Genomic DNA, 20,670 nt, shown 5'->3' with positions numbered 1-20,670 from the left:
TTCTAAGGAAATAAAATTTAACAGAAGAACAAATCTAAATCCTTAATTTTTAATATTCACTTTTTACAAATTACCACACACACACAAATAGAAAATACACAGGAGTGATCTTAAGAAGAAATGTGATACTGAATGAAAATTATGAAATGTTATTAGTAAATATAAAAGGAAATCTAAATACACTTAGAGAAACAGCATTCCTAGACAAGATTAATAACGATATCAGTTCTTCTTATTGGTTTATAACTTGAAGTTCTAATAGATTTGGTTATTTTAACAAAATAATTGGAAAGCCCACTGGGAAGAATAAATGGGGAAATACAAAGTAACTGCTGGAAGAAGTATTCAGAGAATCCATCTTAACCACACATGGAAACATGACAAAAATATGTAATAATTATTAGCATAGATTTTGCATACAATTAGGAAAGTAAATCCATGAAGCAGACTATATAGCTTATACTTTATAATGTAAGGGAAGAATTGTAAATTCATGAGAATGTGGAGAACTATTCAGTAAACAATATTTTTAGTATTGTTAGTCTTTGGGGGGAAATTTTGTTTACATACTTATTTCATACCATGTATCAGAATAAATTCTAGTTGGTTTCAAGAACTTGAAATAAAACACTAAAATTACAAAATAAAACTTGAAGAATTAAAATGAAATTGTTTTCAGTATTATGAATGGGGGCAGGGACATTGCCTATGCTTGGAAACAAGAAGAGAAACATCAACATATTTTGACCATCTACAAGGCTGAAATCTTTCTAACATCAGAAAATTCATACAAACTGAGATAAATTCTTTCTAGATGAAATAATCATCTACCTCAAAAACTCAAGAATCAACTGAATGCCTGTTAAAATTGGGAGTCTGAAAAAGTATAGGAATTTAAAATATATTTATAGAAATCAGCAGCTTTTATAAATACCAATAATAACCATTTACAATATGTAAAGGAATTTTTGAGATATTGACAATGAAAATATAAACTATCTAGGATTAATTAAATTTGTAAGGGTCTACACGAAAGAAAACTTCCAAAGTTTTATTGAGGAATGCAAGATGATGTGCCTAAATAGAAATACCCTGTTCCTGTCAGAAGACAGTATTTTAACATGTAAAGTGAGTAACACTATTGTTTTTCTCCTTGACTAGTTTTCTCAAAGTCACATTTGGGTAAGTGATAGGGCCAGGATTTAAATCCAAACAATCAGGCTCAAAGAATTCATGTTTTAAACAACTAAGTTTCCTTTGTAATCAATGGATTAAACAATGATTTTGGGGGAACAATTGAGATCTCTACCACATACAGCACATTAAAATAAATTTAAGATGGGTGAACATTAAATACATTCCAGATGGATTAAAGAGTTGAATGTTAAAAATGATGTCTTAAAAGAATTATAAGAAAAACTAGATGTATTTAATGATAATAATGAAAATGATAATCATAAGTAACATACACTGAGTGCTTATGTGCAGACACCATGCTAAACATTTACTATCTTCTGATTACATTAAGACATTTAAACATTATAATCATCAATTCTGGCAAGACTGTAGTAAAAACAGGACCCTCAAATATTTTAGGTAGCATTAAGAATACAAACCTTTTGGAAAGTATTGGGAAATGAATGACAACACCCTTAAACTACCTATTTTTTAAAATAAACTCATTGAAGAAAAACACTGTTTACTTGTTCACTTGCTTACAATTAATGTTTACTAAACTGCTCTGTTTTCTGACCCAATACATCCATTTCTAATAACCTAGTCTAATGCTAAATACAAATATATTCATTTATATTTACAAATATATTCATTTTAAACACTATTTGTGTTAATGGGAAATTGGAAACAGAGCATAATTGAGATGAGATTAACCAACACAGTGGGACATACAGCTTTTAAAAATATCTTAAAAGTTCATGTAAGGATGGAAACATTAAAGAATGTTAAGTGATAGAAAAGGACAAAAAAGTTTTACTTCTGTGTATGGTCTGATTATAACCATATAAAAATGTTCATTCTTCTTTCAACCAAATGTAACATGTGGGCCTTTTGGGGATCCTGATTTGAACAAGTCACCTGTACGAGCACACAAAATTTTTGAGATAATAAAAATTTGAAATTTGAACATGCAGGCTGTTGAGTATTAGTGAATTAATTTTGTTAGATGTAGCATGCATGTGTAGTAATGCATGTAGTAATTACATAAAGACACACACACTTTTTATCTGTTTGTTAGAAATTCAAGCTCACACATACGTCGATGACAAGATAGAAGATAGGCAGTCCAGGATTTGCTTTAAAATAGGCCAGCAAAAAAAAGTTGGTGGGGAAAAAGATGAAACAAGATTGGTCACCAGTTTGTAATCATTGGTTATGAATATAGGCACAGGGGAGTTTATTCTTCTCTTCCTCATTTGTGTTTGTTGAAATTTTTCCATGGTAAAAAGTTAAAAAAAAATAAGTGGAAAACACTAAGGACAAGCAGCAGTTGCCTATGCATAGGGGAGAAAAATCTAAAGAAATGCAGGAAAATATAGGTTATGTGCAGGTAATTTTTCATGATATAATTCTACTACTTGAAATTTTTCCTTAGACTGATCTTTAAAAAAGAAAATATGTATGCATGAAGATGATCATTTTAAGAATGACCATAATAGAAATAACATGATTAACAACAACCAGCTCTAATAGCTAGGGAATAGTTAAATGATATTATCTCTAATTAGAAGAGTGTTAGGCAACCATCTGAAAAAATAATTTGTGAATTATCAAATTTGAAAAATAAGTTAAACTACATTTGAAATGTGAATATGAAATGTATGCACATGTATAACTGAAAGGGAATATGCAAAACTGAAATTACATGCTGTTAGATAAGTGAGATTAGGTGATTATATTTTTTCTAATGTTGTTCTGTTTATCTATTTGACTTAAAAAGATAGGGCAGTGTAAATGTGTTAGTCACAGAATTAATGGTAACATACCAGTAATGCAATGCCATGCTAGTCAGGGGGAATTAACAGCTAGGAATGGAAGACATTTGAGATGAGTGCTGCTGTATTATTAGGCAAATCATCTGAGTATGTAGTCTTCTGTATCTCGATCTCTCCTCCCTTATTTTCTTCCCCTACCACTCCAAACCCAAATAATTAAGGGTTAATTAGGTTTCATCGTATATAAGCATGTCTGGAATAGTCGCTTGTTATTTTTTCTTTTATTGTTAAGTGATTTCTGTAGAATTAAGTAAAACTAGAGTTCAACATTTATTGATCATATACTCTGTGCCAGGCAGACTAAGTGCTAAAGAATCAAAGGTGAATCACAGGGAATCAAAGAAATTATAATGTAATAGGGGGAAGCAGACACGCAAATAACTATTAAAATGATGTGAGCACAGATATGACAAAAACATTCTAAAAAGGAGAGGGAGTTTAGAACTCTCTGCCTGGAGGAAGGCAGAGTGATGGGGAAAGGACAAGAGGAACTCCAGAAAGATGGTGATGCCAGGTGTAGCTTTAAATACTCAATTGGAATTTAAAGGAAGAAGAGCAAAGTGTTCCAAATCATTGTTTCTCAAACTTTCATGTGCAAATTACTTGGGCAATATTGTTAGAATGCAGATTCTGGTTCAGCTAATCCTGGAATGAAGTCTGATTCTGGATTTCTAACAAGGTCCCAGGTGATTCAAACGCTTGGACCCATATTGGTTTTAAAATGGAAACAAACATGTGATTTGTCACGGAACCATAAGACAGGGTGATGTGTTTAAGTATATACAGAATGCCTGGTATTCTTATAGGGTAAACCGTGTGAAGGTAAGTAGATGGATGTTTGCGAGCGTTGCCACAGAGCTTGTATTTATCCTCTGTCGTCCAGAATTGGCAATTAAGCAAGCACAACTGACTTCAAGTAACAAGTAGGGAAAAGACAAATTGTAGTGGTTTGAAGACTGAATGATTAGTAGCTAATCATGAGGAAATACCAGGCAAAGCCAATTAAGGGCCTGTATTCATCAAAACATGCAGTCATGGAAGACAACAGTGGAACAGTTTCAGATGTAAGAAAACTTTAGAGATATGACAAATGCAGAGTGAACAGAGTTTTCTATAAATAACATTATAGGAATAATTGGTGAAATTCTATGAAGTCCATAATTAGCTAATAGTATTAATTTCATTTTGATGGTTGTGTGGCCATGTAAGAGAATGCCCTTGTTTTTGAAAAATACATATTGACATAGAGGTACATCATGTCAACAACTTAATTTCATTGGAGTTCAGAAGGATAAAGCAAATATGGTAACATTTGCAGAATCTGAGTAAAGGGTATATGGGACTTCTTTCTACTATTCCAAATCTGAAATTGTCAAAATGAAGTTTATTTTTTTAGTGGACAGATGAGAGGAACAGTAGCACTGAAACCCACACAAGCCAAAACCCTAGGGCTCAGGTTTCTTCACCTACATGTCCTCATATCTAAGCCCATTGTCCTTTTGATCTTAATTATTTCAAATATGCTTCTCTGTCTTCATTTCTACCACTTTCAGAGTCCAGTGTAATGATCCCTTATCTATACTGCTGAAATAGCCTAATCAATTCTTCCTTCTCTCCAATCCCTGTAGCTTGTGATCTTTTCAAGATGCAAAGCTACTTATATCACACCTGCTCCCCACCACTATAACTTAAAATGATTTGAAAGGAAGTATTATTGAGGGACCCCTAAAGCTCTACCCACACAGGATGGCTCCTACCTGTTCATGGTTCTTTTTCACTATCCTCCTTACTCTATACTACCTAGCTGCTGTTCTGTTGCCAAATTTATCTGGCTTCCTGTTGGGCCTCTCTATACATACCATTCTCTTCCCCTTGACATCAGTTATTTCTATTCATATTTGAAATCTACCACTTTACCTGGGGTACTTTTCCTAGAGCTCTCTTACATACTCCCATTAACTTCTCTAAATAGCACTTCTCTTTTCTGTTACACATTGGCTGCAATTATTTGAGATAATGCCTGTAAAGCCCATTAGGGGCAGGGATCATGACTCTGCTCACCAGTGTCCCTAGGGTACTTGGTATCGTAATTAAGTCTTTATAGTTAATGAATAAATGAAAGGGAAGGCAGGAGACAGGAGAGATATGGGGTCAAAGTGTGTTTTAGGATAGAACCTAGGAGAGGATTTTGGAGAGCAAGCACTGAAAGGCTGAGAGGGTTATAAATAGACGAAGAGAATGTATAGTTTTTCAATTGTCATATTACCTACTGTTTCAAGAGTCCATTGCTACCTCACAAGACAATAAGGGAAAGTAAGTGTAAAAAAAATGATTAAAATTCAATAAAAAGTATCACCTTAGAGAAGGTTAAAGTTTCTTAAAAAAGTTTGACTTGCTTTTAGAAAAAAAGGAAGGTGATGAATTGCTTTTAGAAAAGAAGAGTGAATTGACTGGAATTTGTTTGAAAATACTCCAAAAATGTTTCCATTAAAACAAGAGATGGCATTATTGGAATACCTGCCCATGCCAGGCACATATCATTTTAAAACCTCACAATTCTAGTTACCCTTTCTAGAAATGAGTTTAGAATTATGCCTGCCATCTTGTTTTGTTTTCTTTGTGACATCTTTCTCTGAAGTCTTTGGGTGGTAAGAAATCTTGGGGCCATCTTAGAATTCTGCCATTTTCCCTGAGCTTTTTAAGGTCACTTTCTGTTTTCAGGCAGGTAGTTTTGCCTGGTCAATTTGATCATTTCTTTGCAGTAATCTTATCCCTTTTCTGGTAAGTTTTAGGGTATCTTCATTGTGATGTGCTGTAAGATTAGAATTTTTTCCCCCTCCACTTGTCTTGGCAGCCAAGTGAGTTCTTGAAATCTTAGGGTTAATATCATTGTGGAAAAACTTTGGCCCATTTCTTCAACATTGGCTACCATTCATTCTGTTACCCTGTTTTGGTTTGTACCCTCCCCCCACCCCCAATATTTTCTATCACTCTATTCCTTTGAGTTGTACAGTTCTCAGTCAACCTAGATTTTGATGTTTAGCCTGTGTCCACTGTATCATTCAGTCCAGTTAGTGATGGTTGTTTTTAAACTTGAACAATCATATTTTCCATTTCTGAGGGCTCTCTAGTGGGGCCTTTTGCCTGTTTCTTCTGGCAATGTTGTTTCAGTCTTGTTAACTGTATTCTGTGCATCCATTCACTATTACTTGAGATGGTTCATTTCTACATCTTCTTTGACTTTTACGGTGTTGGTATTCAGATTTTTGGAGTCTTGTGTTCTCACCTTTACAGTTCATATTCACTATTAAGACTGTTCTGCCACTGCTATTTATGGGATCCTTTCCCTGGATGGGTAGAAGTTGCAGTATATACTGTTTTCAGGAGCAGTTAAGGTCAGGCAGGACATAGTTCAAAGTAAGGCACTTAGTATTGTTTTCTCATCCATTTCTCTGCTCGGCTTGGATTTTGTTATCTATTAAGACAGATAATCTCAAGGAGTGTGGCTGAGAAGTTGGCTTGTGTAGTCATCCTTTCAGTTAACTGTCCATCTAAGTAATTATCCTCCACTTTCATTTCCTCCAGGTCTAGAGCACCTTTGATGGTCATAGTTTTGTGGCAGCACTTTCTCATGTGCTTTTACCTTGATTGCTCTCCAAATTCCATGTGGTATTAGTCTTTCAGAGATTCCTCACAAATTCTGCTTTACTCACAAGTTCCCTTTTATTGCTTGCTAATGTGTGTATATATATATATATATATATATATATATATATATATGTGTGTGTGTGTGTATATGTGCACATCTGTGTGTCTATGTATAAAACTTTTGTCTGTTACTTTTAGGGTGCTTTGTCATCTTGTAATCAGAGTCTGGTTACTGTTGGTAGACCACACTCTGTTTTTCAGTGTTGGTGAGAATTGGCACTTAGGCCTACATTTCTTTTTCCATTCCTTTCCACATCTCCAACCCCTTCAAAAAAAGCCAATTTGGTTATTAATCCAGTACTGGAAATATGGGTTTCAGATAGACAATAATGATCATGAAGAAACTAACATTTATTAAATACTTCGGGTAGGTATCCTCCTAATGACCATTACAGGGATTAACTCATTTAATCCTCATAATCCCATGATAGGTGCACTTATCCCTATTTTACAGATAAGGCAACTGAGGCATAGAGACATTAAGTGACCCTAAAGGTTTTAGAAAATACATTGCTTTTAAAATTGAAAGAACAGTGCTAGGTACCGTCAGTTTGATGAAATCTGGTTCTTGCCCTCAAGAGGTCCCAGTCTCTTATAATTCTGTAGGATCTTACTTGATCCTGAATTATTTTCACATTGAAGGGTGAGCAGGGGCTAACTTAAGGATTCATATCATCCTCAGGCAACATTTACAGATGTGAACCAACCTCCTCTATAAAATTTTGCAATTTAGAAGACTTCGAGAACAGGTCACCTTTTCATCCCCTTCAAATAATGGAGCAAACTATAGGAAATTGGATGCTTATGGAAGAGGTTTTTAAGGAATCTTATTATGGGTATTTTCAGTGTAGGATCATTCCATTTTGGTATAGAAGTATTTCATATGTTATTCTGAACTGGTAAATTAATGTTCTGCAATGTTATAAGAAATTAACATGTTCATTATCTGTGTCAAGGGAAAGAAACTTCACATTTCCTTTCTATTTGTTTTAGTACATAATACTTCTCTGAATCAATGGAGAAATGGATATTCTCCTACATGCAAGCCTCAGATAAGGTCAGAATCTTCTGTACAGCTGTTCCAGGGAAGAAAGAAAAGACACTTGAGTGAAACAGCATTAGGTAGGTTAAAATGAGGATGTGAGCACTAGTACTAAAAACTGAAAGTAAATTCTGATCTTCAAAGAACCTCTGCTTGGTAATCCAGAATAATCACTAATTACACAAAATATCCATGGCCCTAAAAACATTACAGCATATTCATATAGACAATTCAGAATGATCTGTGGACTGGGCATCCATCCACTAATGGCAATTAAGGATTTCCTTCCTATTTTCCCTGTCCAGAGTTATCTTCTACTGACTATCCTCCGAAACAGAACTTAAGCCTCCAGGGTTGTGTTCTGGACTCCGAGTATGTCAGTACAAAGTCTCCTCACAGAAATGTATTACCATTTCGGGGACTTACTGTGGGGGTGTCAATTCACTGAAGCTTCCTTAGAATTTTGAGAAACTGAGATTCACCAAAGGTAACTCAACCAAGTAGTTCAATTTCTCTTAGGAACTTATAGTTCCAAAATGGTCAACAGATCTCTTTGAAACTAGAACTCTTCTAATAATACAAAGTGGGATTTTTGTTGTGGGGACTTGGGACTATCAGATTGTTTCCAGAATTGTTGCAAATAATGATTAAAAAATAAAACTTACCAGGAAATATATATGCAAATTATCTATATACTTTTTTGGTTCTTGTTCATTGTTCCAGTGGACAGAACACTATACTCATTAGTCAAGTATTCCCCAGATGTAATATGTCAATATACCCAAAAACTTAGAAATTGCATTCAAGATGTGCTGGACTAATTATACTTGATGAATTTAACACATTTATCACTACTGTCTCTAGAAATCCCACCTTAACAGCCCAAGTCACTACCTGATAAGGTAGTGTGGCACAAAATTAAACTCCTGGGCCACATCCAGAGATTCCATTGTGCTTTTTAGTGCCTCAATCTTAGGACAACCAAGAGTCACCTAGCTTCTGAGGAACTTACATATAGAGATCTTACTCTTTCAACTTACAACAGGGTTGTATCCTGATAAACCCATGGTAAGTTGAAAATATCTTGAGTCAGTAATTATTTAATACACCTAACTTACCAAACACCATAGCTTAGCCTTCAATGTGCTAAAAACACATTAGCCTACAGTTCAGCAAAATCCTCTAACACAAAGTGTTGAATATCTCTTCTAACTTATTGCATACTATAATGAAAGTGAGAAACAGACTGGCTGTATGGGTACAGAATGGTTTTAAGTATATCCATTGTTTATCTTCATGATCACATGGTTGACTAGGAGTTGCAGTTTGTTGCCCAGCCTAAGGGTGTCCTACCACACTGCTATCCCAGAAAAATCCAAGGTACGGTTTCTACTGAATGCATGCCACTTTGGGGCTGTCATAAAGTTGAAAAATCCTAAGTGGAACCATTGCTAAGTTGAGGACTATCTACATACCAACACACAGGAAAACTTGCATCTCTTAATAAGAACCACTATGAAGTTCAGATTACCTAAGATCTAAAATGTTTCACCTGAATTGATCTAACTTCGTAACTTCAAGTTTGGTGGGAATACAGGAATAGAACAGGTAAGAGCCAGACTACAAAGTAAATAGGTAACTCCCGAAAGAGCAAGGTAGCTGGTCTCTTTAACAAATATCATGAAAAACAAACTCTTCTAGATTGTAAGAAACTTAAAAGACAGTAACTAATTTCAATATATGGATCCTGATTTGAAGAAACTACTAACCATAAAGGACATTTTTTAACAACTAGAAAAATATAAGTATGGACTGGGTATTAAATTTTATGTTACACAGAATACTTTTTAAGATCAGTACTAAAGTAAAATAAGGGCAGAAAATAAGTGAATAAATATATATTCACAATTAGGGAATCAAAACAAATGGAAAAATATTTTCCTATGTAATTAGAAATTAATAATTTAATGTATTAGCAGACAAAGTCTCAGTAGAATGGTCAGAAGATCAAGTTAAGGAAAGGAAATCTCCCAGAAATTAAAAAGTCAAAATGAAAAACACAGAGAAAATTAAGGGGGTAAGTCTTTGGATGTTAACATCCAAATAATAGGCATTACAGAAAACATGAACAGAGTGAAGAGAAGGGAGATTAAAGAAATTAGAGGTACTGGATTAAAAGTAAATGGAAATAATTGTGACAGAACTGTGGGTAAGATTTTTTTCATTTCCTTAATTTTTTGTTTTTGATACATAAGTTTTAAAAATAAAAAGATCAAACAGATAAGGAATGTTACCCAATTAGGAAAGTAATTTTAAGACCTATCACCATGTTTAATGTATGACATTCTCAATGGTTCTTTCCATGGCAGGAGAAAGAACTAGATTTGAAGAATTTGCTTTTCAACGCACAGAACCAGGATCCCATAGCAATTTTACTGCTGTTACTAATGTCAATGTTATATCAAGAACCCAGAATTCATCATCACAAGTAGGTTTTTTGGTATACTGAACCCTAAAATTGCTTGTAGATTTTTAAAACTGGCCAGTAAAAAAACGTATAGAGTATTTTGTTATTCTTTAATAGCCTTATTTTACTTGTACATACCGGCCCGGTTTTTGTGGTTTTTGAAAGAAAGGGAGAGAGCGAGCGAGCAAGGTGGGGAGGGGCAAAAGAGGGGAAGACTGAGGATCCGAAGTGGGCTCTGTGCTGACAGCAGGGAACCTGATGCGGGGCTCGTAACTCATGAATCATGACACCATGACCTGAGCTGAATTCAGATGCCTAACTGACCGAGCCACCCTGGCGCCCCTAAAATGATCTTCTTAGGAAGCAATAAACTGTATTTAACTTTTTTACTAGTGAGCTAATTGCTCAGTAATCCTTGATTATAGTTTTTTGGTTTTTCCTGTGAGAAACTATCATAACCATCCCTACTCCTTACCAGGAAGCTAAATTTAGTCTTGCTAATAAGAATCCAGCACTTGTGTTGTTCTTACTGTTTTGTCATCTGGTCAGAGTAGGGGTTAAAAGGTGAAAGGGTTTAGAAGAAACTGTAAAGCTCAGGGACCAGGAACACACAAATAAAGATTATAAAAAATGATCTTTACTAAATGGTACACCAAATATTTCATATTCTTTCCTAATAAGTGTGGTTGTTAAATGATCATTTCCTTGACATTTGGGTGCTTTATGGTAACCTCTGGTAAGAGTTTGACATTTTAAGGTATTCCTATTTTTTATGGTCTTAAAAATAGGCTTGTATGTGTACACAAATGTACACTTCACACCTGCCAAAGGGATTGTGTTGTTTTACAAAGGAGAGGTGTGCTTGTTTTTAACATTTTATAGTCCACTCTATCACAACGTATTTATAAAACATGTATGCAGTACACCTCTTCTAGCCCTCATGAAAGGAGGGCATCAGCACAGGTAACGAGATTCTGTTGTTGAGTCGCTGTCCTCCTACCTTGCAGAATACTGCACGACGGAGATTGAGAAGCGAGAGCTCTTATGACATAGATAATATCGTGATTCCCATGTCATTAGTTGCCCCAGCTAAGTTGGAGAAACTCCAATATAAGGAAATACTTACTCCAAGGTATGTATACTTACATCTTTTTATTTTCTCTTCCTTCTTGAGTAAACTTAAATTTTCAAAGTGAAGTTAAAATTTTAATTAATGAAAGGAAGATGTTCCTCTCTCCTGTCTTCTACTTAGAGAACCATGAAGGGAGAACGGTGAAAGAAACCTTTACATTACTCATGCTGAAAAAAAGTGCCGTATATTATCACCCTGCCTCTCAGTTTTTATTAAGAATTGGGAATTCCTAAGACTTAACTTACTCTAACGCTCTTAAGTCTTTTTTTCAATGTTTAGTTACCTTTTATGTATATATGGCACTAAAGGCTATTTAGGGATGTAAAGCTGAGTAATAAAAAACCCTTGCTCTTTAACATGCAGTTCTGTAAATGACTGCAAAAAGGGTTCAAAGAAAGCAACTACCTTTGCAAGGGGTATTCACTGCAAGACAGTAACACCTATGACCACAAAAATAAGATTCTGATGTATTGCCAAGTCAGCAATACATACATGATATTAGTGGGGCATCACGAAGGAGGGAAAAAGAAGAAAGTTTATTCACACAGGGAAACCACAACAAAGGCACACAGGTAAGTGTGCAAGCCTAAGCTAGAGACCAAGTTTTTGTATAGGGTGATGAAGTTATGGCTACAAAAGAAATTAGAACCGGATTATGGAGGTCCCTGAATGCCATACACAGATCTGCTTCCTAGTGGCAGTGAAGTTAGTCAAAGTCTTCCTTTGTTTTGTTTTTTAGCAATGATGAAAGCAGTTTCTTCAGAATGTGAATCTGGCACCAGAAAGTAGACAGAAGAGGGTGGAAACAGACATAAGCTCAGTGACAACTACAGTAATTCCTGCCCCTCTCTATATTAGCTGATTTCGAATTCTCTTATTCCTAATTGCTTTGAGGTATTAAGAACTCTTACTATTCTAGGAGGTATTATGAGAAATCCCACAGAGAACTTGTTGAGACATTCTGCAGAAGCAGAGTACCATTTGTAGTTATGATGTTCTGCAGCAACGATGTTTTTTCAATTGACATTGGTAGGCTGCAGCTGGCTGGCTGGGTTAGTTGTTTAAATAGAGGAATTCTGTGATCCAGTGGTTAAACTCAAGAGGCCATGCCGGGTGTCTTCACACAAAGAAATTGCCAAATGCTCAAGTGAGGGATTTTTTGTTTTTGTTTTTTCTTCCTGCCACTGTATCACCATCTATTGACTTAATTCAAAATTAGTATATTCTTAGGTATAAAATGCAGCTACACAGAAGAGACAGTTATTCACTGTAAGGCCAAAAGTCTCATCTTCTTTTCATAATACAAATTTTTCTCTTTAAAAAAATAAAGTATGAAAATACAACCATTTGAATTGTGCAAGTCCCAAGGAAAGAAAACACTACTGCATTAGCTGTGCTTAGAGAATACAATTGCTACACTTAGATTAACATAAGCTGAAACTGGTTTGTATCTTCAACAGCTGGAGAATGGCTGTTCTTCAGCCTCTGGATGAATATAACGTAGGTGAAGAGGTAAGTTGCCTTTCAGTTACAGATAACTGCACTGTATACATTACGAAGCCTACTTAATCTGGGACTTGAGGAACTCAAGGGAAATATAAGCCCTTTAGCATACATTGACTTGTTTTTCACTTAGGAAAAGAAACTTCATTAAGGATATTAACTTCATTAGGAAAATGTTTTTGTGCAAATTTAGATTTGCAAAGACAGTAACATATAAAGAAAAACATGTCAGTTGCTCACATGAACTGTTGAAACACTGAATTTATGTTAATATCTATATTCATTTCCAGTTATTAGTCCTGTTTTTCTGTTTAAGGAGATGTGGTCTTAATATTCAACCCTACAATGCCATATTCAAAACCTTGGGAACAGGTTGCTTTTGAATTTGGAAAACTTTGGACTTAAGAAAGAAGACATATGTGGAGTCTAGCATAGTTCTCATAATCAAATATTAATGTTTCTATAGGGAAATATTTATAGAAATTGGAATAACCTCATCATTCCAGAACAGGCTATGTCACCAAATGAATTATGAACACGTGTTTTTTCAGATTTTTAGAACTGAAGGAAAGGGACTGTGAGCCTGTATGGGTAAAACTTCTATTAAGACAAGCATAATTTCAGGGAAAAATGTGTAACCAAATCAATTTGAAAGTGATGATCTGTAGAAGCTGTATTATGTAAGACATTTTGTCTCTGTCATACTCTTTCTAGGCCCGCTGACTGTTCTTCAGCTACCAAATCAACTTTTCAATGCACTCTTCCCTAGTTCAGAATGATTCTGGCCAGGAAACCCAAATTCTTAAACCACTACCACCAGAGTCTTAGAACCTCTGATAACTCATTAGTTAAATTAATCTTCTTTTTTTTCAGTTTTACTTTGATATTAACATGTTAAGAGAACAGTGTATTCCATAAAGGGCAATCAAATACAAACCTTTGAATGAATTAAGCATTAAGAATTTTTTATACAAAGCACTGTGAACCTATCTGTAATCTAGGTTAAGTCTTCCAATATGACCCAGAAGTAAAAAAGTTTAAAAAAAAAAAAGTTCACTCCCTCTATTTTCGAATTTGAAGTTCAATTTTAGAGTTTTCTTCCTATATTCTCTTGATGAGAAATTGTTCTATTTCAAAATGTTTCTGATAAAAGAAAAACTTTCTTTCTAATTCCAGGTAGAAGATCTTTCTGATGAAGTCTTCTCCCTAAGACACAAAAAATATGAAGAGAGAGAGCAAGCCAGATGGTCACTATGGGAACAAAGCAAGTGGCACAGAAGAAACAGCAGGCAGGTGTTATCAATTTAAAAGCCAAACCCATGAAATCCATGTAGAATTAACAAAATGCTGCATGAATATTGAGGAAGACCACTAGAAAGGAAAAAGTATATACTGTATAACATCAGTTATTTGTGCACAGGAGGGAAACATTGCATTTACTGAGCTTACATTCAAAATATATTTTGGCTGGGGCTCCTGGATGGCTCAGTCAGTTAAGCGTCCAGCTCTTTTAATTTTGGCTCAAGTCATGATCTCACAGGTTTGTGACATTGAGCTCTGCGTTGGGCTCCACACTGATAGCGCAAAGCCTCCTTGGGATTCTGTCTCCCTCCCCCACTCGTGCTGTCAAAATAAATATATATATACATTTTGGCTAATTACAGAGTAATGAAATGAGTTTCTGTATTTTCCTCCACTCTTATTTCTCATGCTTACTGTCAGCCTGAGGAACAGATTTAACTCAGCAAATAATGTGAAAATTCTCCCTAAAGTAGATCATCTCATTGTACTGTGATAGCAGACCTTACACTAGGGATTAGAATCTTGGTGATCGATTTTAACATACCCACTTAAAAAATACATTTTTTTTAAAAAAAAATGTTCTCAAAAAACCAGTCTAAGAAGCAGATGGTCTAGGGCACCTGGGTGGCTCAATCGGTTAAGTGACTGACTGCAGCTCAGGTCATGATCTCAAGGTTCATGGGTTCCAGCCCTGCGTCGGGCTCTGTGCTGACAGCTCAGAGCCTGGAGCCTGCTTTGGATTCCATGTCTCCCTTTCTCTCTGCCCTTCCCCTGCTTGTATTCTGCCTCTCTCTCTCAAAATAAGTAAACATTTAAAAAAATTAAAAGACAAAAAGCACCTGGTCTAAAATACTTTGAATATGACTTTTGGGGAGGGAGGATTAAATCCTGAGAATGTAATTAGTAATTATATATTTGAGAAAGTCCATGGTATTTTATATTTACATTTCACTGTGTTTTAATATAGCCGAAACTCAGAAAGGAAGATCATGAAGTCTGGGTAGTCACTAAATTTAGTGTGGGGGCACCTCTCATTTACTTAGTACAGTTGACCCTCAAACACAGGTTTGAACTTTGTGGTTTGAACTATGTGGGCCCACTTACACACAGATTTTTAATAGTACAGTACTATAAATGTATTTTCTCTTCCTTACGATTTTAACAAATTTCATTTTTCTAGCTTACTTTACTGTAAGAATGCAGTATATAATACATATACAAAATGTGTGAATTGACTGGTTTATATTACTGGTAAGGTTTCCTGATCAACAGTCAGCTATTAATAGTTAAGTTTTGAGGGAGTCAAAAGTTATATGTGAATTTTTGAATGCACAAAGTGGTTGGTGCTCCCAACTCCTGTGTTCATCAAGGGTCAGCCTGTACTTTTAAGTAATCGCTACACCCAATGTGGGGCTCGAACTCACAACCCCGAGATCAAGAGTTACATGCTCTACTAAGCCAGCCAGGCGCCCCTCAACTGTATTTTGAAAACACATTTCTCTCTTTAGGTCTGAAAATATCCCGATTTCTTGTAGATCCTTATTCCAAGAGTTATCTTAACACACATATAAGACTCAATTGTCTTCTTTCTCCACATTCCAGAGAGATAATTTTCTAGAAGTACAGAGGAAAATGTGAATCGAGTCTTACATGGATGACATTATAATAGTCTTAGAATACTCTGGGAACTCTGAAAGACTGTAAGGGTCAAGTAACATTCCTTTCTTATTTAAAAATAAAACAACAAAAACTCCCTCCTTGAAAACCCGAAACCCACTATTATAATTTGGCAGTTTCACAAAATAGTATTCATAACATACTGTTTAAGTCTTTGAGAAAGCATCAGGAAGATTGACAGATGAATTTTTAGAAATCTTTTGGGCAGAACTGTTTAAAGAAAAGCTACCAAGTTAAATGGACTTAGGGGTCGTTCATAAAACATTAAGACCTCAAGAAATAGTAATTAAATATTTTCTTGATTTTCTTGCTAGAGCTTACAGTAGAAACGTTGAAGGACAGGACTTGCTCTTGAAAGAATACCCTAACGACCTTGGTGGTGGTCAGCACCGTGCTGCCGAGAGTCCTGCCGAGCCTTCTCCGCAGAGCCAGGATCTGGGCACACGGGGCTCACCTTCCTTAAATCAAAGTCAAGAACTCAAGGTAAGTATGATATACGTGACACCTCTTTTTCAATGCCTTTTACCCTTTTGAAAACCTGTTTGTAGAAACCTGCTGGTTGCCAATTAATGAATTCAGCATAACAATCCAGCGTTAACTGCTGGGTACAAATTTTCTAGTTCTGTCACTAATCATACACACCTTATCTTTTCGTAGAACAGGTCAGTATCTAACTCCACCTACTCACTTATCTGTTAGGAAATGGGGATTCTATCCAAGTTTCATGACGACACAAATCTGATTAGAGAGAACAGCACCTGGCACACAGCAAATGTCAGCTAGTTCTCTTCCCTTCGTAACAGATTTTTACCTGTCTCCCTGTGGATCCAGTTCTTACCTCACAGGGAATGATTTCTAACACACCATCTATAAATTTTTGCATTGTTCTTCATAAGTAGGTGTTGAAAAAGAAGAACTGTATCTAGAACACAGAGCAGAAACTATAAAAATCAATAGGCAAGTCGTAGAAAGCTCGGGGAAGGAAAAGTCAATAGGTGTCTGTGATAGTTATGGGATGGAAATGGAGACACTCAAGTAGATCAAACACCTTTAAAGGGGCTTTTCCCAAAGCACTCCTGTGCTGATAAGGAAGACCCGTGCCTTATAGCGGTGTTTCCTCTTTGTGGAAGGGTGAAGTGGAAAGATAGTTCCCAAAGGTCTCTAAACAATTGCCAGTATGTTCCACTGGAGTTGCTAGATCTTTAGGCCCAAATAAAAATGTGTACATTGACGTGCTAAAGAACCAAACAATAATTACACAGTTGACATTTAAGGATTATTGGATACATGAACTTTAAACAAATTAGTTGAAACTTAACTGAAAAGGTTTTCTCTTTCTTTCAGTCTTTGTGGTGGGAACGACGGACTTTTCCGCTGAAGGATGAAGACACAGAAGCCTTACTATATCAAGATGAAAAAAAGGATCATAGTGAAAGTTCAAGCCCCGTTTTCCGTGGAGAAGTCTTCTGTACTAGTGCACCAGAAAACGGTCACCATCCAAAAAGGCAGACAGATGAAATGGAAGAATGCAAACCTTTCGGTCTAGGACTTACTCATGTTAAAAAAAACAGGTGACAGGGAAAGGTTAAAAAAAGTATGTAACTGAATGGAAAGCAGGAGGAAAAAATAAGCCCTGTTCTCCATCCCCCACCCCCTCAGCCACAATTCCAGAGTAAGAGCATGTACTGCATGTATTAATCTTTTATGCTGTTTTAAAACAGGCAAGGTAGGTCTCTTTTTCCTTGAACCACAGGAATAACTAGCTTTTCACCTACAGACAAGTGCTAGTCGTTTGTGTTTATGATGCAAATCACAAGCACCAGAAAATTAACTGCTGCAAGCTGATGTTAAATCGTATTACTGGGTAAATAATTTTTAAAAGACTTCATACCCACACATACATATGTACACACACAGAAACACCTGTGCATCAATGATCGCTCTTTTTCCTATACATTTCTATGTAATTTCTATGGTAATTCGTTAAAATTGCCTCAAATATATGCCTTTGTATATGGGAATATACAAATATGTGTGTATAGAGTATATATACATACACGTACACACACGTAGTTTTAAAAAACACTGGCAGTGACCACTCCACTTAAAATGCATGGATGAATTATCCCATGGAATGTAAGCTGCACTGTAAAGCACAGGTTCCCAGTGACTATGGAGATTTTAAACATGTTTAACCAATAGAAGTTATATATGGAAGTTTCTATACCAGATAACACAATATGCCTTTATTTGAAATCACTGTTATCTGTTGGACTAAATTCAGATCATCTTCTATTCACTCCTAACAGATTAAGACAAGCAAAGCAGAGTTAAATATTGGTCTAATTTTAAAACTTGAGTTTTATCTATCCTATGTATCTCATAAAGAGAAGACCCCAAGTGAAAATGAGCAACAAATAGGAAAGTAAAAAATGTTGTATTTCTAGTTAATTTGGTCATTCCTTACCATTAGCTTACTCTATCCAAACAAGCATCTATTCTCATGTGTATGCTAGAGTGAGAAATTTTTTTAAAGGATAGTGCTTCAGTACTGAATACAGGAGTATACACTGAAGAAACTTCTTGAAGCTATTACATAATTTTTTCTATATAAAAGTTGAGGACAATTTATGAATCGCTTTCTCTCATGTAAAAAAAAAAAGGTTATTCAAGTTATAGTCCCCATATAACTGACAATCCTGGCCACCTGGCCTAGTCTGGGGGACTGACACCAAGTTTTTGTTAGGGATGGGGAATTCTACTAGTCCCTTTAAAGAAGGAAAAAAATTCAAATTCAAAACTGACAAATTTTTGCTTGTAGTTTTACTGTACATTTATTTTTAAAAAAGAAAACAAAAGCCAGACAAACCCAAGTTGTCTAGGCAAATAAGCTCAAATCTTTTTGTCATGTCTGACATTATAATCTTCTATGTAAGTTTTTTAATTAAAGTTATTTCTATATGCCTCGTGTTGTCTGATTTGATTAAACGGCACCTGTTCATGGCACAAACCTTTCCTAAGTCAAAAACAAATTTTTACACTGTAGTATAGGAAAAAAACAAGCAAGCTCTATTCTATGCAGAAGTGTTAATGTTCTTATTTTTCAAACTTTTTATTTCTCAAAACTCATAGTAGCCTAAAGTTTAGGTCCTGTTATTTCTTGCCATATATCAAGACTATTTGCAAGTGGCAGATACATATTTGTTGTCAAAGTATAATTTGGGACACAACTTTAAATATTTATGGATTAACTCTACCTTATCATCTTTTAGCCTACCTGGTCTTTGTTGGGTTAATATAATATATATCCTTGGGGTCAAAATCCATAACGTCCAGAATATCCTCAGCCATCTGGTTCTGCTACCGAGTAAAATTAGACAAGGTTAAATAAACGAGGCTACCTTTGCCTAATCTACCTCCCAAGGGCTCCATTTGTGAAAAGAGTAAAACCAGAAATCCTCTGCCCTACTGGATTCTTTCCATGGTACCAGCCTGTTCCTGAGCTTTTCTCTCTTCCTTTTTTAAATGGGGACAAAAATACCTGTCCCATCACTCAGAAGAGTGATTTGTGGTTTTAATGAAATTATATCAAAGTACTTTATAGGCTATAAAACATAAACTTCTGTAATGATAGCTACTTTGTATTGAGCATCCTCAATTCTACTATCCTACAATTCTGGGACTAGTAGTGGAAGCTTTACGTATACATAGTATCTCTTAGTGCTCAACACAACACCGCATGGTAACTGTAATTACGTTCAGTGTATAAATCAGTTAACAGATACTCAAAGAGGCTGGTTGATCTGATTTGCTAAGTCAAACCGCTGGAAAGGAGAAGAACCCAGATTCAACTCAATATCACTTCCAAGCAGAGGCTTTCCTTTCCTTTCTGCTCGGAGCTAGCACATTATTTCATGTCCTTAAGAGTGGTGGGGAGGATTAAGAAAAGGTGGGGATCACTGTGTAACCTGCCCCTCCAGCAAAGCTAACAAGGAAAAACGCCCTGATAAAATCTATATTTGTATAAATTTTGTAAAATCTATACTTGTATTTTAGACCACTTGAAATCCCTGGGCTTCATACACTGTGCAGTTTTTATGTATCAAATATAAGGTACAAAATAAAAAACAGATGTTTAAGAAGCAAATTACTTCCATTCTACTCATATTGTCTCTCATACACACACACAAATCAAAAATGACATGAAACAGGAAAAACATAAGGACTTCCTTTGCTTTGGAAAAACAACCAAGAAACGAGAAGATTTAAAATGCAGAAAAAAAAATATTTTTTCATAGTAGCTAGTATGCCTTCAGTAGGCATTAAGACACATTTCTGTTTATAACCCTATTAATACAGCCATATTTTTACTCTTATAAAAATCAAGTCTCCCAGTAAAAATGGTATTTTACCACACTAATCTTTAAATTCCATCACTAAAAATGGAGACATACACACCAATTTCTAACCTCCTGGAACATTCTGCAGGATAGATTTTAGTCACTGGAATGAACAGCTGCTCAGAGAAACAGCCCTGCTTCAACCGTGGTATGTTTTGGTAGTCGATATTCTTGTTTTCCAGGAGAAAGATTTCATGAGCGTAAACACTGGACTCCTCACGGTTTCATCGATCAAGAGAACGTTTCTGAGCAGCTTCTGAGCAAACATTTCTTAACAGGTTGATCACAGATCTGGGGTCATCACTCCTCATAATGGCACTGCCAGACACAATCATGTTAGCTCCTGCCTGGAAGAAGTAAACACTCAGGTTATCCTTCAAAGGAAGACGCAAAGAAGCTTAAAACAATTTCTGGACTAGAGTTTCTCC

General features: G+C 35.5%; 2 protein-coding genes across 23 annotated transcripts in view; one reads left to right on the top strand and one right to left on the bottom strand.

Moving 5' to 3' along the window:
* Nucleotides 1-18,806, top strand: part of KANSL1L (KAT8 regulatory NSL complex subunit 1 like) — a 132,160-nt gene extending 113,354 nt beyond the window's left edge. For 8 of the 10 annotated variants that reach the window (XM_023259653.2, XM_045034433.1, XM_045034436.1 and 5 more), the window contains 7 exons: nucleotides 7,713-7,841; nucleotides 10,131-10,249; nucleotides 11,236-11,360; nucleotides 12,821-12,872; nucleotides 14,040-14,152; nucleotides 16,157-16,325; nucleotides 17,187-18,806. In XM_023259653.2, coding sequence (XP_023115421.1) covers nucleotides 7,713-7,841; nucleotides 10,131-10,249; nucleotides 11,236-11,360; nucleotides 12,821-12,872; nucleotides 14,040-14,152; nucleotides 16,157-16,325; nucleotides 17,187-17,417 — 938 coding nt within the window. In that variant the 3' untranslated portion in view covers nucleotides 17,418-18,806. The remainder of the gene's footprint in view (nucleotides 1-7,712; nucleotides 7,842-10,130; nucleotides 10,250-11,235; nucleotides 11,361-12,820; nucleotides 12,873-14,039; nucleotides 14,153-16,156; nucleotides 16,326-17,186) is intronic. The other 2 variants (XM_045034440.1, XM_045034438.1) reach the window with 1 other exon arrangement.
* RPE (ribulose-5-phosphate-3-epimerase) overlaps nucleotides 36-20,670 on the bottom strand; it is a 36,858-nt gene continuing 16,223 nt past the window's right edge. For 6 of the 13 annotated variants that reach the window (XM_006935519.4, XM_045034442.1, XM_019838606.2 and 3 more), the window contains one exon: nucleotides 17,105-20,589. In XM_006935519.4, coding sequence (XP_006935581.1) covers nucleotides 20,467-20,589 — 123 coding nt within the window. In that variant the 3' untranslated portion in view covers nucleotides 17,105-20,466. Of the gene's footprint in view, nucleotides 20,590-20,670 lie in introns of all 13 variants that reach the window. The other 7 variants (XM_045034443.1, XM_006935521.4, XM_006935522.4 and 4 more) reach the window with 5 other exon arrangements.

This window comes from Felis catus, chromosome C1 (assembly GCF_018350175.1).
Source record: "Felis catus isolate Fca126 chromosome C1, F.catus_Fca126_mat1.0, whole genome shotgun sequence".
Classification (NCBI taxonomy): domain Eukaryota; kingdom Metazoa; phylum Chordata; class Mammalia; order Carnivora; family Felidae; genus Felis; species Felis catus.
The sequence above is the reverse complement of the archived record's forward strand: the minus strand, read 5'-3'. Positions and strand labels throughout refer to the sequence as shown.